The sequence below is a fragment of the Microcaecilia unicolor genome, chromosome 9 (genome assembly GCF_901765095.1).
Source record: "Microcaecilia unicolor chromosome 9, aMicUni1.1, whole genome shotgun sequence".
NCBI classification, from domain to species: Eukaryota; Metazoa; Chordata; class Amphibia; order Gymnophiona; family Siphonopidae; genus Microcaecilia; species Microcaecilia unicolor.
The window spans coordinates 78538456-78564964 of NC_044039.1; the positions used below are offsets into that span (position 1 = coordinate 78538456).

The window sequence follows — 26509 nt, forward strand, 5'->3', positions numbered from 1 at the left end:
GGGGCCTGAGGTTTAAGTTAAAAAGGGAAGAAATAGGTTAGTAAGGCTGGGGATAAGGTAGCAAGTTAGGTTTAATAGGGGCAAGGGGATTGGAGATTAATGGGAGGCAGAGTCCAATCAGATGTGAGGAGGAGAGGAATGAGCAATTTTATTTTGGCGGTCTGTGCAGTTTTATTTTCTGAGGGAGTGCGGGCGGTAGTAGTTTTGGAAAGTTGCAGCTTACCTGAAATTTTGAATGTTTTTTTTTTTTTTTCCGGTCATGGGTTTTAATTCAGGTCCCACTTGAACAATGTCTGGCTGCTCACGCTTCGTTGTGCAGGGTGTTGAAATAGAAGTGGGACGGTAAGAGGCGAGGTCTGCTGCAGCGGTGGTATGCTTGCTGAAGAAAGTATGAAGGAAGTCTAAGTGCTTTTAATGTTCGGGAATTGGGTGACCATTTCTGGTGTGGGCAGAGTCTGCCTTTGGGTCCTAGTGTCCTGCTAAGTTTTGTATGAGCTGAAAAAAAAATGGAGGAGGGAGGGAGAGGAGTTGTAAGAGGTTTGTTGCTGTTTCTGAAAGGGCTGTAGGGACCAAGGGTAATTGCAGTGAGCTTGGGAAAAGAGCAGCTCTTTGAAGAAATTAGTCAAGTGGGGGATTGGTATTTAGTTCTAAGTGGAGCAAGGTGTCAAGTTTACTAAACAGGAACTGGGTTTGTGAGCCCTTGGACCACTGGCAAGGAGCGGCAGTAGCAGGCAAAACCACCCCACACCAGAAGCAAGGCAGAACAGAACGTACCGGCAAATCCAGGCTAGGTCCCTAGGCAGTCAGCCAGCAAGCAGATGACAGGTCCAGGCAAAGGTTCAAAAGGCAGGCGGCAAGCAAAGAAAAGTCCAGGTCCAAGCAAAGGTTCAAAAGGCAGGCGGCAAGCAAGCAAAGTCCAGGTCTACTACTACTACTATTTAACATTTCTATAGCGCTACAAGGTGTACGCAGCGCTGTACAAACATAGAAGAAAGGCAGTCCCTGCTCAAAGAGCTTAAAATCTAATAGACAAAAAATAAAGTAAGCAAATCAAATCAATTAATGTGTACAGGAAGGAGGAGAGGAGGGTAGGTGGAGGCGAGTGGTTACGAGTCAAAAGCAATGTTAAAGAGGTGGGCTTTCAGTCTAGATTTAAAGGTGGCCAAGGATGGGGCAAGACGTAGGGGCTCAGGAAGCATCACTTGACCGAGGATGGGAGGCTCGGTTAGAAGCGTCACTCGGACTGGACTCCAAGGCTTGAGTGGGAGCGCCACTTGACCTGGGATTGGAGGCTCGGTTAGAAGCGTCCCGTGGACTGGACTCCGAGGCTTGAGTGGAAGCGCCACTTGAACAGGATTCAGGGCTTGCCTGGAACTGGAACTCAGCATGGACTCAGCAGCTTGGCTGGGGCTGGAACTTGGCTTGAACTCTGGAGCAATTCGGCTGACAGCGTCCCTCAGGATGGACTGATTGTACGCCTGGACCTCGGGATTCGCAAGACGCTTTCTTTCGATGGCAGCTTCCCGAGTATCCTGCAGAGCGGGGTCGAAGAAAAGTAGGTGGCGATATTTCCAAAGCGGGGTCCTAGGATCAATGGCCGAAACAGGGTTTTCCACGAGCCCAAGCTGCCTGATACGCTTCCTCTCTGCTGAAGCTTCAGGCAGTTTCTTCATGAATGGATCAGCCAAAAGTTTCCCACGATATTCCTCCAGAGTCATGAAAAGATCAGGAACAATAATAGAGCCAGAACCAAACTTCACCAGGGAAACAAGGGCAGAAGTTCTAGGCCGGAAGCCTAGCAGATAGGGTGATCCTGCCGAGCTCATGGCCTTTGCATTCTGTCACATTTACTAAACAGGAACTGGGTTTGTGAGCCCTTGTACCACTGCCGAGGAGCGGCAGTAGCAGGCAAAACCACCCCACACCAGAAGCAAGGCAGAACAGAACGTACCGGCAAATCCAGGCTAGGTCCCTAGGCAGTCAGCCAGCAAGCAGAAGACAGGTCCAGGCAAAGGTTCAAAGGCAGGCGGCAAGCAAAGCAAAGGCCAGGTCCAGGCAAAGGTTCAAAAGGCAGGCGGCAAGCAAAGCAAAGTCCAGGTCCAGGCAAAGGTTCAAAAGGCAGGCGGCAAGCAAGCAAAGTCCAGGTCCAGACAAAGGGTCAAAAGGCAGGTGGCAAGCAAAGCAAAGTCCAGGATCAGGCAAGGTTCAAAAGGCAGGAAACTAGCAAAAGCAGGATCAGGTCCAGTCAAAGTCTCTCAGGCAGAAGTGCACAAGCACCCACGTACCAGGGCCTTAGACGAAGCAAAGGCAACTGCAGAGAGATTCCAAAAGGCTAATAAGCCCAGCAGCACCTGGAACTCAGCTGCTGCAATCACCAGGCAGCTACGGGTGTTGTGCAGGCTCAAACAACACAAGCAAACCTGGCAGCCTGGAAGATCCGGACCGGACTGAGCAGAAATCTGGAACAGGTGATGGTCCATAGCTGTCACGTTTACAAAGCTGGACTCTGGGTTTGTGAGCCCTTGGGCCACTGCTGAGGAGCGGCAGGCAAAACCACCCCACGCTAGAGACAGGGCAGATCTCTGACAAACAGTTAGGCTTCACCTGCACCTGGCCACTTTCCACCAAGAGTTGAGCTCAAGGCTTCAGGTGGCCGGCAGGACTTACTGGACAGGGCAGGACTGGCTAAAAGGATAGGCTAAAGGACAGGACTGAAAGCTGTGAGCAGCCACTGAAACAGGGAACAAACACAGCTAGACAAGAGACTGAACTGAAAGCTGGAAGCAGCCACTGAAGCAGGGAACCAACACAGATAAACCCAGAACTAGGCAAGACATACAAACAAGACACAAGACTGGGAAACAAGCAATACTCTAAACTAAACACAGACTAACTAGAACAGGCAAGACTTCAGGCAAGAACTAGAGCAAGGAAACAAACTCAGGCTGAAGTGCAAAAGCACCAACATACCAGGGCCTTAGACGCAATGCAAAGGCCAAGCAGCAAAGTTTCAGAATGGCTAATGGAGCTCATCTGCAACCATCACCAGGAAACTACGGGTGCTGTGTAGGTTCAATCCAAGCAAGCAAGTCTGGCAGCCCGGAAGATCCAGACCGGACTGAGCTGAAATCTGGAACGGGTGACGGTCCACAGCAGCCACCGGTTCTGGCCACAGCAGCCACCGGTTCTGGCCACCAGAGGGCGAGGTGAGCACAGATGTAACACAAGGATACATTATAGGAATTTAATAAAGGAATCAGTGAATAAAATTATTTTAAATTCGAGTGGGATTTGAAGGTGTTTATTTGGGCTACAGTAGTGAATGGATTGTAGTGCTTAGGTTAGTGGGATATGGCTCTTAAAAAGGCTAAAAATAAAATTAGAAATATGGGTATGCAGAAGGAGTCTATGCAAGCATGGGGTAAAAGGCAGGTTAAGCGGCCAGTGAGTTTTCGAGATCTCTCTCCAGTTTTTAATGAGATAGCTAATGCTTGGCTGAGGGAGGATGTTTCACCAAAGGCTGGAGGGAGTTCTGTGCAAACTAGAAAAAGAAAAAGGGGAAGGGGCAACTACAAGCTGGAAGAGTAATGAGTGGAGCAGTTCAGCAGAATTCCAATGATGGCAGTCATTTTGAGTCCACTACAGAGGAGAAACCAACAGAGGATGAGGTGTTCTGTCCTTTGATAGCCTTGCCTGGTTGGGATAGGTTCCTGAAATATGTTAATGTTTTACTGTAGGTCAATGTAATGTTAGATAAGCAAGGCATTATGTGAAATGTAGTTCACAGGTAGTGCAGACACACTTGCTTAAAAAACTGTTATTAGTGGGCTGTTGCCTAGCCTTTTTTCTCAGCCTAGCTTGGCTCTGTTCTCATTGGTCTTCGTGGCCTCTTGTTCTTTGGGCTTGAGGGAGCTCCCCCTCTCCTGTCCAGGTTCTCTCTCTCTGACTGACTTGGTAGCTGTCTCCATCTTTTTTCTGTCAGTACTTGTCCTCATAGACTCCCTGGAGAGAACTCATTTTTTTTTACCTCATATATATCTTGCCAATGAGATATTGCATTTTCAATCTCCCATCTGTGAGCTGCTCTGCCTGTGAAACTGCTTTTCTACCCCAGCAGTAGAACTGCCCTTCTCCTCAGGTCTGATTCCATCCACTACAACAGCTTTTAGAATACGAAGGGTCTGTGCTAAGAAGCACCACTTCTGACTTGTAAGTAAACTGTTTGTTATTCAATAAAGGACATTTCAGAAACATAAAGAGACTTCAGGGTGTATTGATGTGCTGAGGTTATACATCAAGATACTAAGATCTTACAGTAAAAGATCTTGGGAGGCTTGAACATGAGGTTTCAGAGGATCTATTAATTGGTGAGTCCTTGGGTGAAACTGAGGATGAGTCAGATCTGAGTGGAGGTGTGGGAAGAAGTAGGGTTTCTAAAAAGGGAAGGTTAAGTACTAAAGGGCAATGGCGTAGAAGGTTGTGTGATAAGAAATTTACGAATAACGTAAAGGGATTAGTACAAAGATTGGATAAAGAAAAGAAATTGAGGAGATCCAAAGGACTGAGTCCCATGCAAGTGTGGGAATCAGATTCCTGGGACTGGTCTGATTCGTCTACTTCTTCAGATTCTGAGGAAGATGTAGCTTTGGTAAGATTGAGGGGGGAGTAAAGAGTGGAATTACCTAGAGATGCTTCCTCTGTTATTGCACAAGTTTCTAAGTTTGGTCATACACATAGTACCATCAGGGCCGTGCAAACCCGGTAAGCGGGGTACGCACCGCAGGAGGGTGCCTGCCTTCAAGGGCGCTGCGCCGGCCGCAGCGCTGCCGGTCAAATGCTGATTAAAAAAAAAAAACCTTACTACCGCCGTACCTCGTTGGCACGTCGGCGCCTATGCGCATGCGCTGCTGCCTTCCCGCGCACAGCACTCAGCTCTGACTTTGGCACCGCCCAGCTCTTCCACGCCATTGAGTAGTTATTTGGACCGCAGGAGGACTGCGTGCTGCCGTGGAGTGCTGAGAGGAGGAGAGCCGCTTATTTCACAGCTTATACCTTGAGTAGGTAAGATGGAATCTTGTTGCCTTTTACTCTGCCAGGTACCAAAATTCTCTTGGCTCAAATGTTCAAGTGTACAGCGCTGAAGAAAAAGCACAAAATTCAGTTTGAAGAGGAACTAAAGCTGTTAAAATGCATGCGGATTTTAAAACATTGCAGGAAGACCTTAGGAAGGGACGAGAAAGCCAGAGATAATCACTGCAAATCTCTCCTCTGCACATTTGAAAAAAAAAAAAAAAAAAATCCTCCAGCCAGGTCGAGGAAAAAAAACACCAAGCAGCTCCTGCCCCCCGGCCTGGCCCACCCCACGATTTGCTATCTACATAAATATATTTGCTATCGATCGCACTTCGTCTGCAGCAAAGCACTCCGGAAAGACAAAATAAAACAGGCTTAACCCCGTTGGTGAACTTCAGGTGACCATCCATGGTTTTGACACATAGGCAGCTGGGCAGTGACACGAGTGAACCTCGGCTGAACCGGGAGGGGTTAGCAAAACACGTCCTGAGGACAGGCAGGGCTGCAGGGAGCAATATCCCCCTGACCTGTTCCTCCACAAATAATCAGCCCTAAACACAGGCTTGGGGTGTATTTAGAGCTTTCTCCCACATGCACTTCAGTTCCCTTTTAGCATCCGATTATAAGCAAGGAAAGAAATAAAGGGGGGGGGGAGAGGGAGAAGAGAGAAAGGAGATGCCACACGGGGGGGGGGGCACCAATTGATAGTCTGCAGGGGGGCACCAGAGACCCTAGGCACAGCCCTGAGTACCATTACTCCTTTGAATAGTCAAATCTCACAGAAATTGAGATGCAAAATTCTGCAAGGAAAATACAATGACTTGTTCTTATTACTGGCACGAGATTTAGAAGGGGATAAGAAAAAAGGCGAGGAGTCTAAAGAGGGTGGGAAGAAGAAAAGGAACAGAGTTTTCAAGACACTATTTAATAGGCTCCTAGGTTTTCATATTTATGCCAGTGTATTAGGTGAAAGAAAACTTGAGTTGTTCCCAGCATTGTTGAAATACTCCGATGTAATTTTGCGGGCTTATAGAATTTATGGTAGTTGGGCTTGGCTCAATTACGATGAATAATTTAGGAAATGCTTAGCAAAAGACAAATTGGATACCTGAGGTTTTAGAAATGCGGACATCTGGTTGTCTGAAATGACTCAAGGAAAGTCATGAGTAGGTAGAAGTTGTTGGGGGCGGGGTATATCATGGGTATGTCAGGAATGGTGGTCCTAGCTCCTCCTCATTTGCAATTGCTGGACCATCAAGGAGTGTAGGTGCTTTGAATACTGGTTCAGGAGGTTGGTGGTGGAATACATAGTGGCACCCCAGCTAATTTCTGCTTTCAATTCAATGCCGGGCTTTGTGAGCGCCCAGCTTGTCGATTTTGACATCGTTGCTCACTCTGCAACTACTACTACTACTACTATTTAGCATTTCTATAGCGCTACAAGGCATACGCAGCGCTGTACAAACATAGAAGAAAGACAGTCCCTGCTCAAAGAGCTTACAATCTAATAGACAAAAAATAAATAAAGTAAGCAAATCAAATCAATTAATGTGAACGGGAAGGAAGAGAGGAGGGGGTAGGTGGAGGCGAGTGGTTACAAGTGGTTACGAGTCAAAAGCAATGTCAAAGAGGTGGGTTTTCAGTCTAGATTTAAAGGTGGCCAAGGATGGGGCAAGACGTAGGGGCTCAGGAAGTTTATTCCAGGCGTAGGGTGCAGCGAGACAGAAGGCGCGAAGTCTGGAGTTGGCAGTAGTGGAGAAGGGAACAGATAAGAGGATTTATCCATGGAGCGGAGTGCACGGGAAGGGGTGTAGGGAAGGACGAGTGTGGAGAGATACTGGGGAGCAGCAGAGTGAGTACATTTATAGGTAGTAGAAGAAGTTTGAACAGGATGCGAAAACGGATAGGGAGCCAGTGAAGGGTCTTGAGGAGAGGGGTAGTATGAGTAAAGCGACCCTGGCGGAAGATGAGACGGGCAGCAGAGTTTTGAACTGACTGGAGAGGGGAGAGGTGACTAAGTGGGAGGCCAGCAAGAAGCAGATTGCAGTAGTCTAAACGAGAGGTGACAAGGGTGTGGATGAGGGTTTTGGTAGAGTGCTCGGAAGAAAGGGGCGGATTTTACGGATGTTGTAAAGAAAGAAACGACAGGTCTTGGCGGTCTGCTGGATATGAGCAGAGAAGGAGAGAGAAGAGTCAAAGATGAGAGTAGGATTGCAATGGATTGCACCCCGCATTCCGATGTGTTCCCTCAGGTCTTTCAGTCAACAGGGCAGGAGGAGGTAGGCAAGGTCCTTTCGCCTTTGGAGAAATGGTTTCACAAGGCCCCGTGAAACTAGAGGCTTTAAAGAAGTGGTTAGATAGATATCCAGATGCTAAGTTAGAACAGGTTTTCTGGGAAGGATTTGCATTTGGTTTTGTCATCCCATTTTATGGCCCTCTGTTGAGACATAAGTGTGCCAATGCTCCTTCTGTTGCTATTTATAAAAAGACTGTTTGCCAGAAACTGAAGAGAGATATTGAAGTAGGTAGAACTGCAAGACCTTTTTGAGAATTTGGTGATCTCTCCACTGGGTATAATCCCCAAAGAAGAGCCATGGAAATATTGGCTCATTCATAATTTATCATATCAATGGGGTACCAATGTTAATGATTTCATTAATCCAACCTTGTGTTCAGTTCAATATGCATCATTTCACCAGGCGTTGCAATTGTTGAGAATTCAAGGTCCTGGAGCATTGATGGGCAAAGCAGATAAAGAAGTAGATTTTCGGTTGCTTCCCATTCATCTGTTCTCTTTTTATCTATTAGGATTTAAGTTTGACAAACAATATTATTTTGACAGATGCATGCCAATAGGCTACTAAGTGGCCTGCGCATGCTTTGAGGCCTTTTCTTCTTTTTTTGCATTGGGTGTTACAAGAGTCTGGTAGTGATCAGATTATACACTATTTAGATGATTTCTTATTTGTTGGTTCTGCTAATGGTTTAGAATGTGCTGAGTTAATGGAGGTCTTTCAATATGTGTCGTCTGAACTGGGAACTCTTCTGGCATCATAGAAGTCTGAAGGGCCTACTAAATGCCTTATATTCTTGGGTATAGAACTGAGCAGATGGAATCTAGGCTACCCCAGGAGAAGATGCATAAATTAAGAGCAGTTATAGACGAGGCTTGTAGAGGAGAGAAGTACTCAGATTCAGTCATTAATAGGTCAATTTAATCTTGCTTATAGAATTATCCTGATGGGGAGAGTTTTCATGTGCCATTTGACTAGACTCATTACTGGAATTCAAAAGAAACAACATTTTATAAGGCTTATGGTGAAAGTCAAGGAAGATTTGCATATTTGGAGTGCATTTTTGATTCAGTTTAACAGCATTAGAGTGTGGCAGAAAGCTGCAGTTTCCTATTAGGATTTAGAATCATTTTCGGATGCATCAAGTGGAGGAGGGTTTGAGATTTATGCTTGGTGTGTGGAAAAGTGGCCAATTGTTTTGGATCCAGCAGGGTTGGTGCAATAATATTGCATTTTTAGAATTATTCCATTTTAGTGGCTCTGGTTATATGGAGGCAGAGTTTGGCTGACAGAATAATAATCTGGCGCTCTGATAACATGGTGGTTATGGAGGCAATTAATAAACTGTGAGCTGTCCTTTGATGTTGGAACTGCTGCACATTAATTGTGTTACGGTGCTTATGTTTGAATATCTAGTAAGCAGTGGCAGTGATGGCACCTGAGGCAGAAGAATTTCCCACTGGAAATCCAGAGGGTCTGTGGAATTTAGTTCAGGGAATCTGCAGCAGCTGATAAAATCATCATTGTCTGATGCCACTTGGAGAGCTTATGAAAGCGGGTGGAAGAAAGTTACAGCTTTCTTAGCTTTAAAGGGAATATCTGAGTATCAACAGTTCTCTATTCCTTTAACTTTGGATTTCATTTTATATGCCTTCAAATCTGGTTGGCCGGCAAATTCAGTGAACTTTGCATCATACAGCATTCCATTTTTATGTAAGATTGCTGGGCAGGAAGACCCAGGATCTAATTTCTGAATGAAGAAGTTGCTTCATTGTTATTGGCTGAATGAGAGACCAACTTTGAATATAGTGATACATTTGCCTATCAAGCATAATAAGTTAGAGGAGTTATTTCATATTCTCCCCTTTGGCACTTTCTTTTGCCTTTTTTGGGGCATTCTGAATAAGTGAATTAGTAGCTGTTAATAAAAATGATAAAGCTTCAAAGGGCCTGCTAATAAATGATGTCCAGGTCATAAATGATGAAGTAAGAATCTGGATTAATTGTTCTAAAATGGATCAGAAAGAAAAAGGGATTTTGGTTCAATTAACCAAAAACTGAGGATTTATTAGCATGCCCTTGGCAATCAGCATGCACCTCTCTGCCTTGTCAATCTTCCTAGGCAGTACTTTGGTTATTTCATGTGTCAGGTCAGCTATTGACAAGATTTCAATTTGCAGTGGTGCTGAAGAAATGTTTGGATTTCGGAGGGTTTGACCCAAAGCAGTATGGCACTCATTCTTTTAGAATTGGAGCAGCAACTTCGGCAGCAGCACTGAGAGCATCACCTGCAGTCATTAAAATAATTGGGCGCTGGCGTTCTAATAAATATAAGACCTATGTGTGTTAGTGAGTGTTCAATTTAAGTAACTGTTATTTTGTCAGTTTCTTTTGCAGTGTCAGTGGCTCCAGAGATATGCATTTGATTATGCAGCCATTCCTTTATTTACTGGGCCCAGAAGAGAGCTGCTGAAACACACTGGGGTCTTCATCTCCATTTGGTGCCTCTAGGAGTGAGGAGTCATTGGCTGGGGATTAAAGGAATGCGGACTGAACAACTACTACCAACTTTGCTGAAGGAAGACATATTTGTTCACAGCCAAGAGTGCTGGTAATTCATATGAGTGGGAATGATTTATGTTATATTAAGGGGATAGAGCTAATTTTCCAGATAAACCAAGCTTTGTTAGTTGCACATTGTTACTTTTCAGAAGCTTGTTTGGTTTGGTCTCAGATAATTCCAATGCTAGTTTAGAAAGATACAAGAAATGTAAAAGCTATTGAGAAACTTTGCAAGCGGGTGAATTCTGAAATCTCCTGTTTTGTTTTTAAGCCGGGTGGTTTGGTGTTAACGCGTGAGCTTATAAAAGTGGACTGTCCAGATTTGCATATAGGTACATAGATATTTATTTTATTTATTCGGATTTATTTACCGCCTTTTTAAAGGAATTCACTCAAGGCGGTGTACAGTAAGATATATTTTTGTCAGCAGTCCAGCATATCTTGCAAGTTTGTGGTGTATATCTAACCGGTCCACAGCTGAACACTGTATTGGGGGTGGGGTGGGGGGCAGTGAGGACAAGCTAAGCTGTCCTCACTTGTGGTGGAGGGATCTTCCATCCTCATGTTAAGTTGATACATGAAATTTTACATTAATGTGAAAATAGTGTATGAGGGAGAGAATTAGATTCACGTGCAGTGCCGCCATGGATCAAAAGGAGCTGCATGACTGCGAGACCACAGGTCATACATAGACCAATTTCAAAGTTATCAGGCTAGTTCGGGACTGTCTAACCTGGAGGGTTTGTAAATTTGAATTCATTTGAAATTAGTGATTAAAGCTTTGGCTTAAACAATGTGTTATGTGTTTTATTTAGTTACATGTGCGTGGTTGTGAGAACATGTATGTATGCCTATGTTATGATATATTCCCCCCCAGATTTTAGGATATTTCACACATTTGCTCTAATAAATTTTTTAAAGTGTGTGTTAATCAACTTAGGATAATGTATATTAAATTGACTTAGCACACAGTACAGTTTTAAAGACACACTAACAAACGCACATCACTAATAAATTATAGATAGATACACACACAATGGCAAAAATTCATTTGTGTCTACTTTGTTAAGGTGGGAGGAGAGTCTTTCAGCTGAAATATTTCATATACTTTGGAAAATGTTGTAAAATTTAACAGAAACTGAGCTGCTTTCTAACATTACCTATTGGCCAGGTTAAAAAAAGAAATGGCCTATTCCAGAAATATGCAGGGACACACTTAATCACAAAATACTAATTTTCATTTTGCAACAACAGTGATTGATGTGCAGAAATGCCAGCTATGGGACCTGCTAGCCCTGGGAATGAAATGAACCATTTCATTCTTATCACAGTTATGACTGACAAGCTGGTAATTTGCATTCTGCCTTGCTTGCTTTTATTCAAAGAAATCAGGTCATACAAAAGATGAAAAGAGAATTTAAAGAAAGGAAAAAAAAGAACAAAAATCAAACTTCTAAAACAGCCCCAGGACAGCTAACCCTGAATTCAAACTTTTCAGCCAAAAAGGAAAAGATTTTTAACAATCTACTTCTAACTCTTATACAATGAAATTAAGATGACCTCAAACAATGCCCATCTTTGGAAACTCAGCTGGAGCTTGCTTTCACAGTTTTATGGTACCATTGCACTTGCACAACCTAATTTCACAGACTAAGCCAGCTTAAGAGGTCTTCTACTAAGCTGCATTAAGCTACTAGTGTGGGTTTTACTGTGTGGTACACTGCGCTAATGGCTACCATATGTTAATATCCTAACATATATGTACCTAACACCCAAACATATCCATGGAACCAACAGCTAACAAGGACCTCTGTGGCTACTCGTTTCACATGGGCTCACATGGCACCGTGACTTGCCTGTCTCTTCACTGGTCCTTGCAATTGTAACTGTGTAAATATAATCTTTTTTTTTTTATTAATGTTTACAAGCGATAAAACAACTTGCCAGAAATACAGAGAAAGTTATATATAGGAATTATTTCAGTCAGGTAATTCTATTCTCTTCCAAGCTTTATTAGCAGTAAAAGTATTTGATAAATATAATCTTTAAATCCAATACTTTTACTGCTAATAAAGCTTCTTAAATGGGTGGCGGCCTGGCACTTGGCTGGGGAAAGGTTTGTAGGATAAGAGGGAGGGGGGAGGGAGGCAGGTAGGAAGGAAGGAACTGGGGACTCAGAGGAGTCACAGATCTAAGCAGGTTGGAGCAGGGATAAGAAAACATAGTCGAGACATTGCTCAAACAAAAACAACAAAAAAACAATACCAAAGGAAAATCCCTACAAACAACATGAGAAACTAAACAAACTGAAAATTTTGGGGGCTGCACACCCCTAGATGCTCTTTAATTAATCTGTATTAAGCAGCTAATGTGAGGTTTACCACGCAGTAAACAGTACAGTCACTTTGTAGGCCACTAAAAAAACTTAGATTCATGGCCTATAAATGTTTTTCTTTTTAATAAAGAAAATCAGCCAGGGTTGGGAATTAAACCCAGGACTCTTGCATGAATATTTGCAGCACTACCAACAGGACCACCAAGCCAGTCCATGCATTTAAAATGAAAATTTGCAGAACAGACTTTCAAATTACATAGTAAATGACGGCAGATAAAGACCTGTACGGTCCCATCCAGTCTGCCCAACAAGATAAACTCATTTTACATAGTATGTGATACTTTATATGTATACCCGAGTTTGATTTGTCCTTGCCTTTCTCAGGGCACAGACCGTACAAGTCTGCCCAGTACTGTTTTTGTACTAAGTTCTGAAGCTAACATTAAAGCCTCTTAAAATTTACACTCCAGCCCATCCCTATCTATTGAGTCACGATCAGGGCGTACACTGTAGAAGTCTGCCCAGCTCCCGTTTTGTTTCCAATTACCGGCGTCACCACCCAATCTCCGCTAAGATTCCACGGAACTATTCCTTCTAAGCAGGATTCCTTTGTGTTTATCCCACGCATGTTTGAATTCCATTACCGTTTTCATCTCCACCACCTCCCACGGGAGGGCATTCCACATATCCACCACCCTCTCCGTGAAAAAATACTTCCTGACTTTAGTCCTGAGTCTGCCCCCCTTCAACCTCAATTCATGACCTCTAGTTCTACTGCCTTCCCGTCTCCGGAAAAGGTTCGTTTGCGGATTAATACCTTTCAAATATTTGAACATCTATCATATCACCCCTGTTTCTCCTTTCCTCCAAGGTATACATGTTCAGGTCAGCAAGTCTCTCCTCATATGGTTTGCAACGCAAATCCCATACCATTTTCGTAGCTTTTCTTTGCACCGCTTCCAGTCTTTTTACATCTTTAGCAAGATACCGCCTCCAAAACTGAACAAAATATTCCAAGTGGGGCCGCACCAACGACTTGTAGAGAGGCATCAACACCTCCTTTCTTCTGCTAGTTATGCCCCTCTCTACCCCTCAGCCGTCACCTTGTCACATTGTTTCTTCACCTTCAGATCCTCCGACATCAACACCCCAAGGTCTCTCTCCTGAGTCGAGCTTACTAATCTCTCCCCTCCTATCCGATATCTCTCTTTTGGGTTTCCGCATCCCAAGTGCATCACTCTACACTTCTTGGCATTAAATTTTAACTATCCACCGACAAGGGGATAATGCTAAACTACCAGAGTCTATATCACATAACTACACTCACAAAGACTCCAGAATATAAATTGTATCAAAACAATTTACTTTTATTACAAGAATGTGTCTATACTATACATATGACATGTATAAACAATTGGACTACTCATTCATCACCATTCATACACCACTCACCCATAATACAGCATATACAAACTTGCCTGTATCATATACAGGAAAGTGCATATACTATTATAGTTGTAAATCATCCAATATATAACAAAAAACTTCTAACATGCTTATTATTGTCCAGTAATGTCTCTTTAAACAGATCTCATACGCTGCAACGGGAAAAGAACAATGTCCAAGCACTTATCTCTGTTGTTAAACCCGTTGCAGACTTCACTGGCGATGCAGCATTAGAAGTGGTGGACTTTGGTCCTGGGGAACTGAGGAACTGAGTTCGATTCCCACTTCAGGCACAGACAGCTCCTTGTGACTCTGGGCAAGTCACTTAACCCTCTATTGCCCCATGTAAGGCGCATTGAGCCTGCCATGAGTGGGAAAGCGCGGGGTACAAATGTAACAAAAAAAAAAAGTATTCAAGCTGAATGCTGTGTTTTATCCCAAATCGCACTGCTGGATAACCTCAGTCTTAAAACAGCTTGCAAATACTGGGTAAGAAGGCGCAAAAACCCGCAGTTCAGGCAGAAATAATTCTCATGTGCAACACGGTTCCCCAATGCTGGACCGCATTTCATTACACTTCCTCAGGAGGAACCACCCATTGATCTACAACATTAACAATACTGTCACTGTTATAGTAAACCTCTTAATTCAATGTCAATACTTGTTATAAATTACTTAATAGATCACTTACTGTTTCTGTTATACATGGCTGCCTGCCGGATTAATGTTCTCCCAGGCGTGGGTCAAAGGCCGCTCCGCTAAAGTTTACTGGCTGGGCAAAGATAACTCCATTTAAATATCTGGCGTCCCTAGCCACACCTCAGGCAAATTAAAGACACACACCATCATACCCATTCAACCTCTAAATTGAGGCCTCTGGGCGCTACCGTTCCCCATATAAATATAAATCGCTGTTCCAAAACCAGCAAACGAGCACTAATATCGCCCCCTCTGCTAGGAGGAGGGATCTGCATCAATACCACACAGCGAAGCTGATCTATAAAATGGTTAAGTTCCAGCCAATGAACTACTAAAGGGTTCTCTTGTTTATTATGACGTAAGTTTCTAATATGCTCAGCTAGCCTATTCTTTAATTGTCTTTTTGTATGCCCTATGTAATATAGTTTACATGGGCATATGATGCAGTATATCAAACGTTCACTGGTACATGAGGTATTTTGCTTCAGAAGGAACTGTTTATTAATATGAGGAATGGTAACCATCTGGGTGTCATAGAAGTACCGGCAGTACACGCACCTAACGCATGGAGCGTGCCTGCCGTTACCCATATCTTTTCTCTGTCTTTTCAATAATTCCCCAATATTAGCTTGTCGCTTATATGCCACTTTTGGGTGCTCACTGAATTCGGGATGCACAGAAAGAACATGCCAGTACCTGTGTATAATGGAACAAACCCCTGCTGCTTTCTGAGAATATGGAATGACACATGCCATAGTCTTCTGGGGAGAATTCTGGCGGGGTAGGAACAACCACGGACGATGGACATAAAGGGCCCATTTAAAAGCACTTTTGAGGACCTTCATGGGGTAACCACAAGTGTGATTAAATTTTAACTGCCAGACCCTCAATCATTCTTCTAACGTTCGGAGATCCCTTCTCATCGTTTCTACTCCCTCCAGGGTATCCACTCTATTGGCTATTTTCGTGTCATCCGCAAAAAGGCACAACTTTCCTTCCAACCCTTCAGCAATATCTTCCACAAATATATTAAACAGAATAGGCCCCAGCACCCACCCCTGAGGAACTCCACTGCTCACCTTCCTTTCCTCCAAGCGGATTCCATTTACCACCACCCTCTGCCACCTGTCGGTCAACCAGTTTCTTATCCAGTTCACCACTTTCGGTCCTAAGTTCAACCCTTTCAGCTTATTCACGAGTCTTCTGTGGGGGACCGTGTCAAAGGCTTTGCTGAAGTCCAAGTAGATTACATCTAGCGCACGTCCCTCATCCAGTTCTTTGGTCACCCAGTCAAAAAAGTCAATAAGATTCGTTTGGCAGGATTTTCCTTTGGTAAAGCTATGTTGCCTCGAGTCCTGTAATCTGTCGGTTTCTAGAAAGTTAACTATCCTTTCTTTCAGCAGCGACTCCATTATTTTTCCTACCACCGACGTGAGACTTACCGGTCTGTAGTTTCCCACTTCTTCCCTGTCTCCACTTTTGTGAAGAGGGACCACATCCGCTTGTCTCCAATCTCGCAGAACCTCTCCTGTCTCTAAAGATCTATTAAATACATTTTTAAGAGGTCCCGCCAGGACCTCTCTGAGCTCCTTCAGTATCCTGGGATGTATCCCATCCAGCCCCATAGCTTTGTTCACCTTCAGATTCTCCAGCTGTTTATAAACTCTTTCTCCCGTAAATGGCTCAGTATCCACTCCATTCCCAGATGCTCCCTCGGCAGCTAATCGCGGTCCTTCTCCAGGATTTTCTTCCATGACACCGAAGAGAATAATGTTTAGCACGTTGGCTTTATCTTCATCACTCTCCATATATCCATTCTCATTATCTTTCAGTCTCGCAATTCCATTCCTATCTCTTCTCCTTTCTCCAATATATCTGAAAAAAGTCTTGTCACCTCTCTTTACATCTTTAGCCATTTTTTCTTCCGCTCACGCTTTTGCTAACCGTATTTCCCTCTTCGCTTCTTTCAGTTTAATCCGATTATCTTTTCCGTGATCCTCTCATTGCGTTCTTTTGTATTTCTTAAACAAAGCCTCTTTTGCTTTTATTTTTTCAGCTACTTGTTAGGAAAACCCTTTCTATGTCTGATGACGACATTGTTTTGTACTCTGTTAACTCTTCTATGGGACTATACTACGGTGAGATTTTAAGAGTCAACCAATTTCTTAACTAGTTATTTCCTTTACTTTCACTGGCAATCAGAAGTCTTCCCTACATTTTCTATTGATGTTTTTATCAAGTTTCAGCTCTTTTAGCAGCACAATTTTTTGAACTTTTTTTGGCATGTGAACAGTGTTGGCATTTTTTTTCTTTCTTTCGTGCTTTAGTTTTTTTCATTGGCCATTATGTTATTTGTTAACCGGATATTACATTATATTTTTAACCGGATATCTTTTTTATCGGTTATCTTTATACCTCAATTCCATCGGTTATCACATTCACCCCAGCTCTTTTTTGAGTTTCTTTTCTGTAAGCTAATGAGGTCATTTTTCTTCTTTTGCAGCTGGCAGTCCCTCTTAGCTGTGTAAACATACATCATTTTAGGTACCATACACAAAGCAGTGGCTCATTAAAGGTGGATTTTGTGTATTTTATTTTATTTATTTATTTATTTAGATTTTGCTCCCACCTTTTTCAGTAGTAGCCAAGGTGAGTTACATTCAGGTACACTGGATATTTCTCTGTCCCAGGAGGGCTCACAATCTAAGTTTGTACCTGAGGCAATGGAGGGTTTTAAATGCATGCACTATTTTTAGTTTTTAATGCTATTGGTTTTAGCATGCTTTACAAGCTGGCACTTTTAAGCAATACTGTTTCACTCCATTGATAATAGTAGCATATAGCCTTTTAACTGGATGTCTCACTGTAGAATTTAGCTATCCTATATGATATGTAATGCAGCCCATGTTTTTCATATTTTTTATATATATTATTTTGTGCTCATATGAAAGCATATTTTTGTATTTAGAATTGTTTGGTGCTATTAATATATTTTTTATACTTAGAACTGTATGTTGTTATTAATATGTTTTACATACGTTTTTATGCAGTCTTGTGACCCCTGAAGCAGGCGGCCAGTCCAACAATAAACACAGACCCATGTCGGGTCTTATTTTGGTGCCTTAATAAAGGCTTGTTTTCTGCTACTCCCATCTTGAGTCATGTGTTACCCTGTACTCCTTGTTGCCTCTTGTTCTGAAATACCGGTCATCTAGGCTCCTCAGTGCTGACGAAGATGAAGTTGAATCCTCACGTCACCTCAGTGTCGGGTCTGACGCAGGTCAGTCCCATAGGCCTTGCACAGCAGTCGACATCATAGCAGGTGAAGACCCATTCGATGCACAACAGCTCCCAGTGTCTACAGGTCTGGCAGCCATACAAACTGATGCAACACCCGACATTGAGGATTCAGACCGGGCTCCAAAAAGCCACTCCCGCTGAGCCTCTCTGGCTAACTGGGTCCTTTTCTTCATATGAAGACACAGAACACAGCTAGAAGGACTATGATCAGGTCTGAGGCACTGAAGACACCAAGAATGGGTGTCCTTGCAGAGGTGGTCCGATTGCACTGGATACAGATTTAAAGCCACCAGGAACTTGAGTGGACATGGAAGGAAAAACCTCCGCAGCCAAATCAAATGACTCGATGGTTCCACAAAAAGGGGCAAGGAGCCAGAGATAAAGAAAGGGAAAATGTGACCAAAGTCAAGACCTAAAAATGGTCAAGTGACATGGAAAAAGAAATAAAAACTTAGAAGCAGGAAAAAAGGGCAGTGTGAAAAAAACATGTCAAAAGGCACTCAAAAAAGCTCTTTGGAATGAGCTGTGAAGAGCAGCAGAAAATCACAACCATTCTTCACCACGGTAAAAAAAAAAAAAAAAAAAGAACTGCGGTAACCGCGCTCTCATGGCAAGCGGGAAGGCACTCGCTCATCCGCAGTGGAGTATGTCTCGTACTCCACAAAGCTCTTGATAGCTCGTCACAAGCTCCAGAGCAGGCAGTGCAGGATCGCTATGCCCATACTTGAGAATAAATAGGCCTGCTTGTCCTCGGAGAAAGACATTTACAAATATATCGTCATGTTGACTCCATTGCTATTTTAGATGTTGACAGTTTCAAAACAGGTACTGCTGCTACATGTAGCTGGTACGCAGACGCCCATTCTTGCATATATTTTACAAAATGCTCTGGGTTGGTAAATCCTTTTCTAAAATATTTAATGGATATTGATACATCTTGACCTAAATATCTTTCTGATTTGTATATCTTTTCTAAAGTCTGCCATAAATATAACTAAAATAAAAAGAATTTTCCATGCGTAAAACAAAGGAAACACTATGGCATAAAAAAAAGGTCTTAGAACAAGATGAATTATTGTCTGATAAGTTAAATTTGATCCAAGATACTTAAAAATGAGACAAGATCAATCTTTCTTATTAGTTATGTATTAGATCAAGATAGGGAATGGACTTAAGCTGTACTTTTGAAGTAAGGATAAAATGTTTCAAGATATGGTATGGGTATTTCAAGACTTTTTTTTTTAATTGGTGTTCTAACACAATTTTTTGGCAATACACCAAGAGGTTTTGGCCCTTGCTGCTGATCTTTCCGATGTTTTTCGTGTGTCTAATCAAATGTCAAAATAATCACTATACCTTCTATGACTCCAAACAACTAAGGAGCTTCCAGAATACTTGATTCTCAACAAATTTGACTGTTGGTTCCAGTGCTGTGCCAGGAACTATCATTCTAGGCCAAGGTGTTTTTTGGTAAACAATCACTGTCAAAGGATCAGTGTTCTCAGTTTTATGTCTAATTTGTCTATGCATTATCTATATCAGTTCTCAAATATGTCCTTTGAATTCCAGCCAGTCAGACTTGCAGGATATTCACAATCAATATTCATGAGATAAATCTGCATGCAGTGGACGCAGGAAATGTAAATCTCACTTATGACTACCTGGGAATCCTCTAGGACAAGTTTGGGAATAATTCATCTACTATATATGAATACCAGCATCTGTGGGCTTTTTACAAAGACGTGATAGCATTTTTAGTGTGTGCTAAAAATAAGCATGCGCTAAACGCTAGAGAGGCCCATATATCCCTATGGGCGTCTCTAGCATTTAGCACACGCTGAAAACACTACCGTGCCTTTGTAAAAGACCCCCACTATTTCTTAAGGAATATCCTTTGTTTTGGAGGGCTTAGAGGTAGATATAAGGATAGTTTCTTTTGATTTCTACTTAAATTTTTGTTGCTTTACACATTGTGTTTCATTATTTTGCTAAATGGCATGATATGAAATTAAAAAAGCAATTAACATTTAAATTTCCAAAAGCACCAAAAGATAGAGCTGAAATTGTATGAAGAGGCATGGTACCACTATGAGGTTACCATTGCCCAGGAAACTAGTAAGCTCGACGATCATAAGAAATGAACTGCCACTCACCTTTTGGTCAAAACTTTCAGGTGTTAAATAAAAATTGTGGAGTGGAACAAAATAGTCTTCCAAGAGCCCCATAAGCAATACCAGGTACACACCATCTGCAAACTGGAGAAAAAGAAATGCATCCTGAATGGTGCTCAGAGAGTCTAGATCAAAATGGTATGCGTTCTGAATGAGGGAACACAGTACACAGCTACACTGCCATTATGCTAGTGCTTGGGGTGGAGGAGTGGCTTAATGGGGTGGAGGAGTGGCATAATGGTTTGTTTAGTGGCCTTTGATCCTGGCAACCTGGGTTCAATTCCCACTTCAGCTCCTTGTGACCTTGGGCAAATCACTTAACCCTCCATAGTACAAATACTGAGATGGTGAGCCCTCTAGGGACAGAGAAAGTACCTGCATATAATGTGTACAGTGCTGTGTATGTCTAGTAGCGCTATAGAAATGATTAGTAGTAGTAGTAGTATTAAGGAAGGGACAAATACTGCTCCATAGATTCTAGGGACTTTTACTTCTGTTTAATTGTTTTAACTGAACTTGATAATTGGTGCAGAAATTTAAAAAGCATGGCACTAAATCATTGCCTGGCCAGCTTGGAAGTGTAGTAACTTATAAACTTTGGTCTTTGCAGAGATACTTTTATAAAGCACTTTTTCGGCTGGCAAGTAGCCCATTAAACTGTGCATGCGGCCAGTTTACGTATGCTACTCAACTAATGAGCCACGTTGTGATGATAATTGGCCAACAATCAATTATCATCACTAATTGGCAATAATTGGAATTTACACATATTTCTTTTTAGGCGTATTCTAAAAAGAGGTGCGCGTAAATTCCAAAGCGTGTAGCTGAAACGAGGGCGCGGCCATGGGAGGAGTGTAGGCATGTTGTTATAGAATTCGGGGGAACACGCATACATTTAAGCGTGGGTATTTACACCAGGTTTTCAGTGGTATAAATGTCCGTGCCTAAATGCACGCATTCCCTTGTCCTATGCGCTATTCTATAAACCGCGTCTTACTGTAGACGCGATTTATAGGATAGCACTATGCACAATATTCCAACATGCCTACATTTTAGATGCCACTTACTGAATCTAGTTCTTTGTGTATAAAGTGTACTTTATTAGCAGAAAATGGCTGTTACAAAACTGTGAGTAAGTATATGTGCGTAAGAAAAAGCCGCACGGCAAAACTGTGCCTACTTTTACAAGATCAGAAGCTACGTCTACAACTGGGCACCTCCATTTATTTATTTATTTGGATTTTTGCTCACACCTTTTAAGTAGTAGCTCAAAGTGAGTTACTTTCAGGCATACTAGGCACCCTGAGGCAGTTGGTGTAGCCACGGGTAGGCCTGAGCCCACCCATTTTGTGGTCAGGCCCATCCAAAATCAGTGCTCCAGAGGTGTGGCTGGTGGGGATCCGCAATCCCTGCCAGTCAAAGATCTCCTCCCAAGACCCGGCAGAAAGAACACATACACCCTGTGCAGCCAGCAGTGTTGCTGAGCTGCTGCTGTCCCACCTGTCGCACATGCTCAGTTTGCAGAGGCTGGCCATGTCAGTAGCTCTGCGACACTACCACCGGCTGTGCAGGGTGTAAGTGTTCTTTCTGCCAGGAGGAGTCTTCGGCTGGTAGGGCTTGCTGATCCCCACTAGCTCAGGCATATCTTTTGGTTTAATTGGGGGGAGGGAAGACACCGGAGGGGGGCTTAGGAGAGTGGAGAGAGCATCAGAGGAAGGCTGAAGAGGGTGGGGAAGAGATGAGCTTTTTGGCCCACCCTCTTTGGGTTGAGGCCTATTTTAAACTTTGCCATCTGGCTAAGCTCCTGTCCGCCGTGTCTATTCTATAACAGAGCCAATGCAACTATTGAATGACAAGTCAAATGCAAAGCGCTGATAAGGAAGGCAAAGAGGGACTTTGAAAAAAAGATTGCATGGGAGGCAAAAACACATAGTAAAATTTTTTTTTAGGTATATTAAAAGCAGGAAGCCGGCAAAAGAATCAGTTGGACGGCTAGATGACCGAGGGGTAAAAGGGGCACTCAGGGAAGACAAAACCATAGCGGAGAGATTAACGGGCTCATTTTCGAAAGAGAAGGGCGTCCATCGGAAGATGTACGTCATTCTCCCAGGGACGTCCAAATCGGTATAATCGAAGCTCGATTTAGGACATTTTCAACTGCACTCCTTCGCAAGGACGTCCAAAGTTCGAGGGGGCGTGTCGGAGGAATAGCAAAGGCGGGACTTGGGCGTGCCTAACACTTGGATGTCTTTCACCCATAATCGAAAAAAACAAGGTTGTCTCTCACGAACATGTGGACATTTTCACCCGGACCTGTTTTTCTTAAGACTAAGACACAAAAAAGTGCCCGAAATGACCAGATGACCACGAGAGAATCGGGGATGACCTCCCGTTACTCCCCCAGTGGTCACTAATCCCCTCCCACCCTCAAAAAAACATCTTTAAAAATATGTCGTGCCAGTCTCTTGCCAGCCTCAGATGTCATACTTAGGTCCATGACAGCGCATGCAAGTCCCTGGAGCAGTTTACTGAGTTGGGCCGCTGGAACAAAATGGTGTTAAAGGGGCGATCAAGGAGGACAAAGCCGTAGCGGAGAAATTAAATGAATTCTTTGCTTCGGTCTTCACCGAGGAGGATTTGGGGGGGACACCGGTGCCGGAAAGAATATTTGAAGCGGGGGAGTCGGAGAAACTAAACAAATTCTCTGTAACCTTGGAGGATGTAATGGGTCAGTTCAGCAAGCTGAAGAGTAGTAAATCACCGGGACCTGATGGTATTCATCCCAGAGTATTAATAGAACTAAAAAAATGAACTTGCGGAGCTACTGTTAGAAATATGCAATCTGTCCCTAAAATCGAGTGTAGTACCGGAAGACTGGAGGGTAGCCAATGTTACTCCGATTTTAAGAAGGGTTCCAGAGGAGATCCGGGAAATTATAGACCGGTGAGTCTGACGTCGGTGCCGGGCAAGATGGTGGAGGCTATTATTAAGAATAAAATTGCAGAGCATATACAAAAACATGGACTGATGAGACAAAGTCAGCACGGATTTAGTGAAGGGAAGTCTTGCCTCACCATCTAATGCATTTTTTGAGGGGGTAAGCAAACATGTGGACAATGGGGAGCCGGTTGATATTGTATATCTGGATTTTCAGAAGGCGTTTGACAAAGTGCCGCACGAAAGACTCCTGAAGAAATTGCAGAGTCATGGAATCGGAGGTAGGGTATTATTATGGATTAAGAACTGGTTGAAAGATAGGAAGCAGAGAGTAGGATTGCGTGGCCAGTATTCTCAGTGGAGGAGGGTAGTTAGTGGGGTCCCGCAGGGGTCTGTGCTGGGTCCGTTGCTTTTTAATGTATTTATAAATGACCTAGAGATGGGAATAACTAGTGAGGTAATTAAATTCGCCGATTACACAAAATTATTCAGGGTCGTCAAGTCGCAGGAGGAATGTGAACGATTACAGGAGGACCTTGCGAGACTGGGAGAATGGGCGTGCAAGTGGCAGATGAAGTTCAATGTTGACAAGTGCAAAGTGATGCATGTGGGTAAGAGGAACCCTAATTATAGCTACGTCTTGCAAGGTTCCACGTTAGGAGTTACGGATCAAGAAAGGGATCTGGGTGTCGTCGTCGATGATACGCTGAAACCTTCTGCTCAGTGTGCTGCTGCGGCTAGGAAAGCGAATAGAATGTTGGGTGTTATTAGGAAGGGTATGGAGTCCAGGTGTGCGGATGTTATAATGCCGTTGTATCGCTCCATGGTGCGACCGCACCTGGAGTATTGTGTTCAGTACTGGTCTCCGTATCTCAAAAAAGATATAGTAGAATTGGAAAAGGTACAGCGAAGGGCGACGAAAATGATAGTGGGGATGGGACGACTTTCCTATGAAGAGAGGCTGAGAAGGCTAGGGCTTTTCAGCTTGAAGAAGAGACGGCTGAGGGGAGATATGATAGAAGTGTATAAATAATGAGTGGAATGGATCGGGTGGATGTGAAGCGACTGTTCACGCTATCCAAAAATACTAGGACTAGAGGGCATGAGTTGAAGCTACAGTGTGGTAAATTTAAAACGAATCGGAGAAAATTTTTCTTCACTCAACGTGTAATTAGACTCTGGAATTCGTTGCCAGAGAACGTGGTACGGGCGGTTAGCTTGACGGAGTTTAAAAAGGGGTTAGATAGATTCCTAAAGGACAAGTCCATAGACCGCTATTAAATGGACTTGGAAAAATTCCGCATTTTTAGGTATAACTTGTCTGGAATGTTTTTACGTTTGGGGAGCGTGCCAGGTGCCCTTGACCTGGATTGGCCACTGTCGGTGACAGGTTGCTGGGCTAGATGGACCTTTGGTCTTTCCCAGTATGGCACTACTTATGTACTTATGTAAGTACTGCAGTGCACTTCAGACAGGTGGACCCAGGCCCACCCCCCCCCCCCAATCTGTTACGTTTGTGGAGGAAACAGCGAGCCCTCCAAAACCTACCACAAACCCACTGTACCCACATCTAGGTGCCCCCCTTCACCCATAAGGGCTATGGTAGTGGTGTACAGTTGTGGGTTTGGGGGGGGGGGGTTTGGGGGGGCTCAGCACACAAGGTAAGGGAACTATGTTCCTGGGAGCAATTTATGAAGTCCACCGCAGTGCCCCCTAGGGTGCCCAGTTGGTGTCCTGGCATGTGAGGGGGACCAAATGGCTTGGATTTGGTCGTTTTTGAGATGGGCGTCCTTGGTTTCCATTATCGCCGAAAACCGGGGACGACCATCTAAAAAACGACCTAAGGACGACCATCTCTAAGGTCGACCTAAATTTCATGATTTGGGCGTCCCGACCGTATTATCGAAATGAAAGATGGACGGCCATCTTGTTTTGATAATACAGGTTGCCCCGCCCCTTTACGGGGCCGTCCTGTGAGGATGCCCTCATGAAAACTTGGAAGTCGTTCAATTATGCCCCTCCACATGGTCTACCGACAAAGCCAGAAAGTTCACTTCTGCCCAGCGGCAAAGGGTTGCTGCTTCCAGGGCCACTGCCCAACTCCTAGTGCAGAATTGATCTTCTAGTTAGCAAAGGCAGTATAGCAAATATTAATAAACTATGAACTTCACGTGCGTAGACACTACTGGAGTTGAAGGGGAGCTATGATGTATGAACATATTTTATCAAATCCACATAAGCAGGCATATATTTACAGAGCAGGACTAAATGTGGAATGGAGGAGTGACCTAGTAGATAGAACACCAATCTTGACATCCAAAGGTGGCTGGTTCCAATCCCACTGCTGCGCCTTGTGATCCTGGGCAAGTTACTTAACCCTCCATTGCCTTAGGTATAAACTTAAGATTGTGAGCTCTCCAGGGACATGTAACTCACCTTGAGCTACTACTGAAAAAAAGTGTGAGCAAAATCCAAATAAATAAATTTGCAGGTGAGAATTAGTGTATATCTGGGCACTTTATAAATAGGCATCTTTTTGGACATTTCACAAAGGCATTCTATTATGAAATGGCCTGCTTTCTGAATGAGCACTGAAATAAATAAAAAAACAACTTTTCTCTCTTCGAGATGTGGACTTTAGGCTTTATTATTGACCTATTGGGATAATGTGGGATATAAATGAAATAAATAAATAAATAAATAAATAATGGTTATATTTAGTTATGTTAATTCTATTTGCTTTTGAATTATTTCCATATTTTGCATTTCTTATGGAAATATTTTGTAAATTCTAATAAAAATAAATCACTTTTATTCTATTCTTGAAGCACAGATATAAAATAGAACTTTAATTGCAGGTCACTGCCCAGAGAAGCTGCATAAGGAAAATATGCTGTGGTAGAGGTAACGCATACTTTTCACTGTGTGTACTCTCCCACATTTTCAATGAGAAAATATGCTTTGAAAAATTTCCCAGGAATACTGGGTGTGTATATTTGTGCCTGTTATTTACCACACACATCTCCAGGTCAATTGATGAACATATGGTCACATCTCTCCCCACCCCCACAATGCCTTCATTAGATCTAGGTAATCTTATAAGGATACTGGCTGAACAGTCATACAGTTTTAAAAACACTCATTTCCACAAGTAAAATCCTGTTTTACCCACAGAAATGCTTTTGAAAATTACCATTTACAAGACACGGCTGGGGCTCACTGAGCCATTATGATTGAAAAGGAAAAGTCTCATACCTGGGTTTCTAGTTCCGTCACCTCCAAATTCAGCTTGTTTAGGTGTTTGTTCACAAATGTGATTAGTGACTGTACAGATGAAAAAAAAACCAAAAGAACTGCTGAGCAGCACAGCCAAAACAAAACCCTTGCATTCTTTATCTTACAATAGTTATCATATAATTCAAATTTATAAATATGAAATAATAAAAAAAAGGTCAACTGATGCCAAGAGCAGCCTACATGCGATTATGATATGGGACCTGGAATTCCCTCCCGCGGGAGCTGGTGGAGATGAAAACGGTAACAGAATTCAAATATTTTAAAAGGAATCCTGTTTAGAAAGAATGGATCCAAATACGCTTAGTGGAGATTAGGTGGCAACACTGGTAATTGGGAAGCAAAGCCAGTGCTGGGCAGATTTCTACGGTCTATGCCCTGATCGTGGCTGAATGGAT

General features: G+C 43.1%; 1 protein-coding gene across 1 annotated transcript in view; it reads right to left on the reverse strand.

Moving 5' to 3' along the window:
• The window catches only part of PARVB (parvin beta), a 318556-nt gene that overhangs the window by 74817 nt on the left and 217230 nt on the right, over nt 1-26509 (reverse strand). Inside the window, 2 exon segments of the mRNA XM_030214982.1 lie at nt 19863-19964; nt 26073-26141. Coding sequence (XP_030070842.1) covers nt 19863-19964; nt 26073-26141 — 171 coding nt within the window.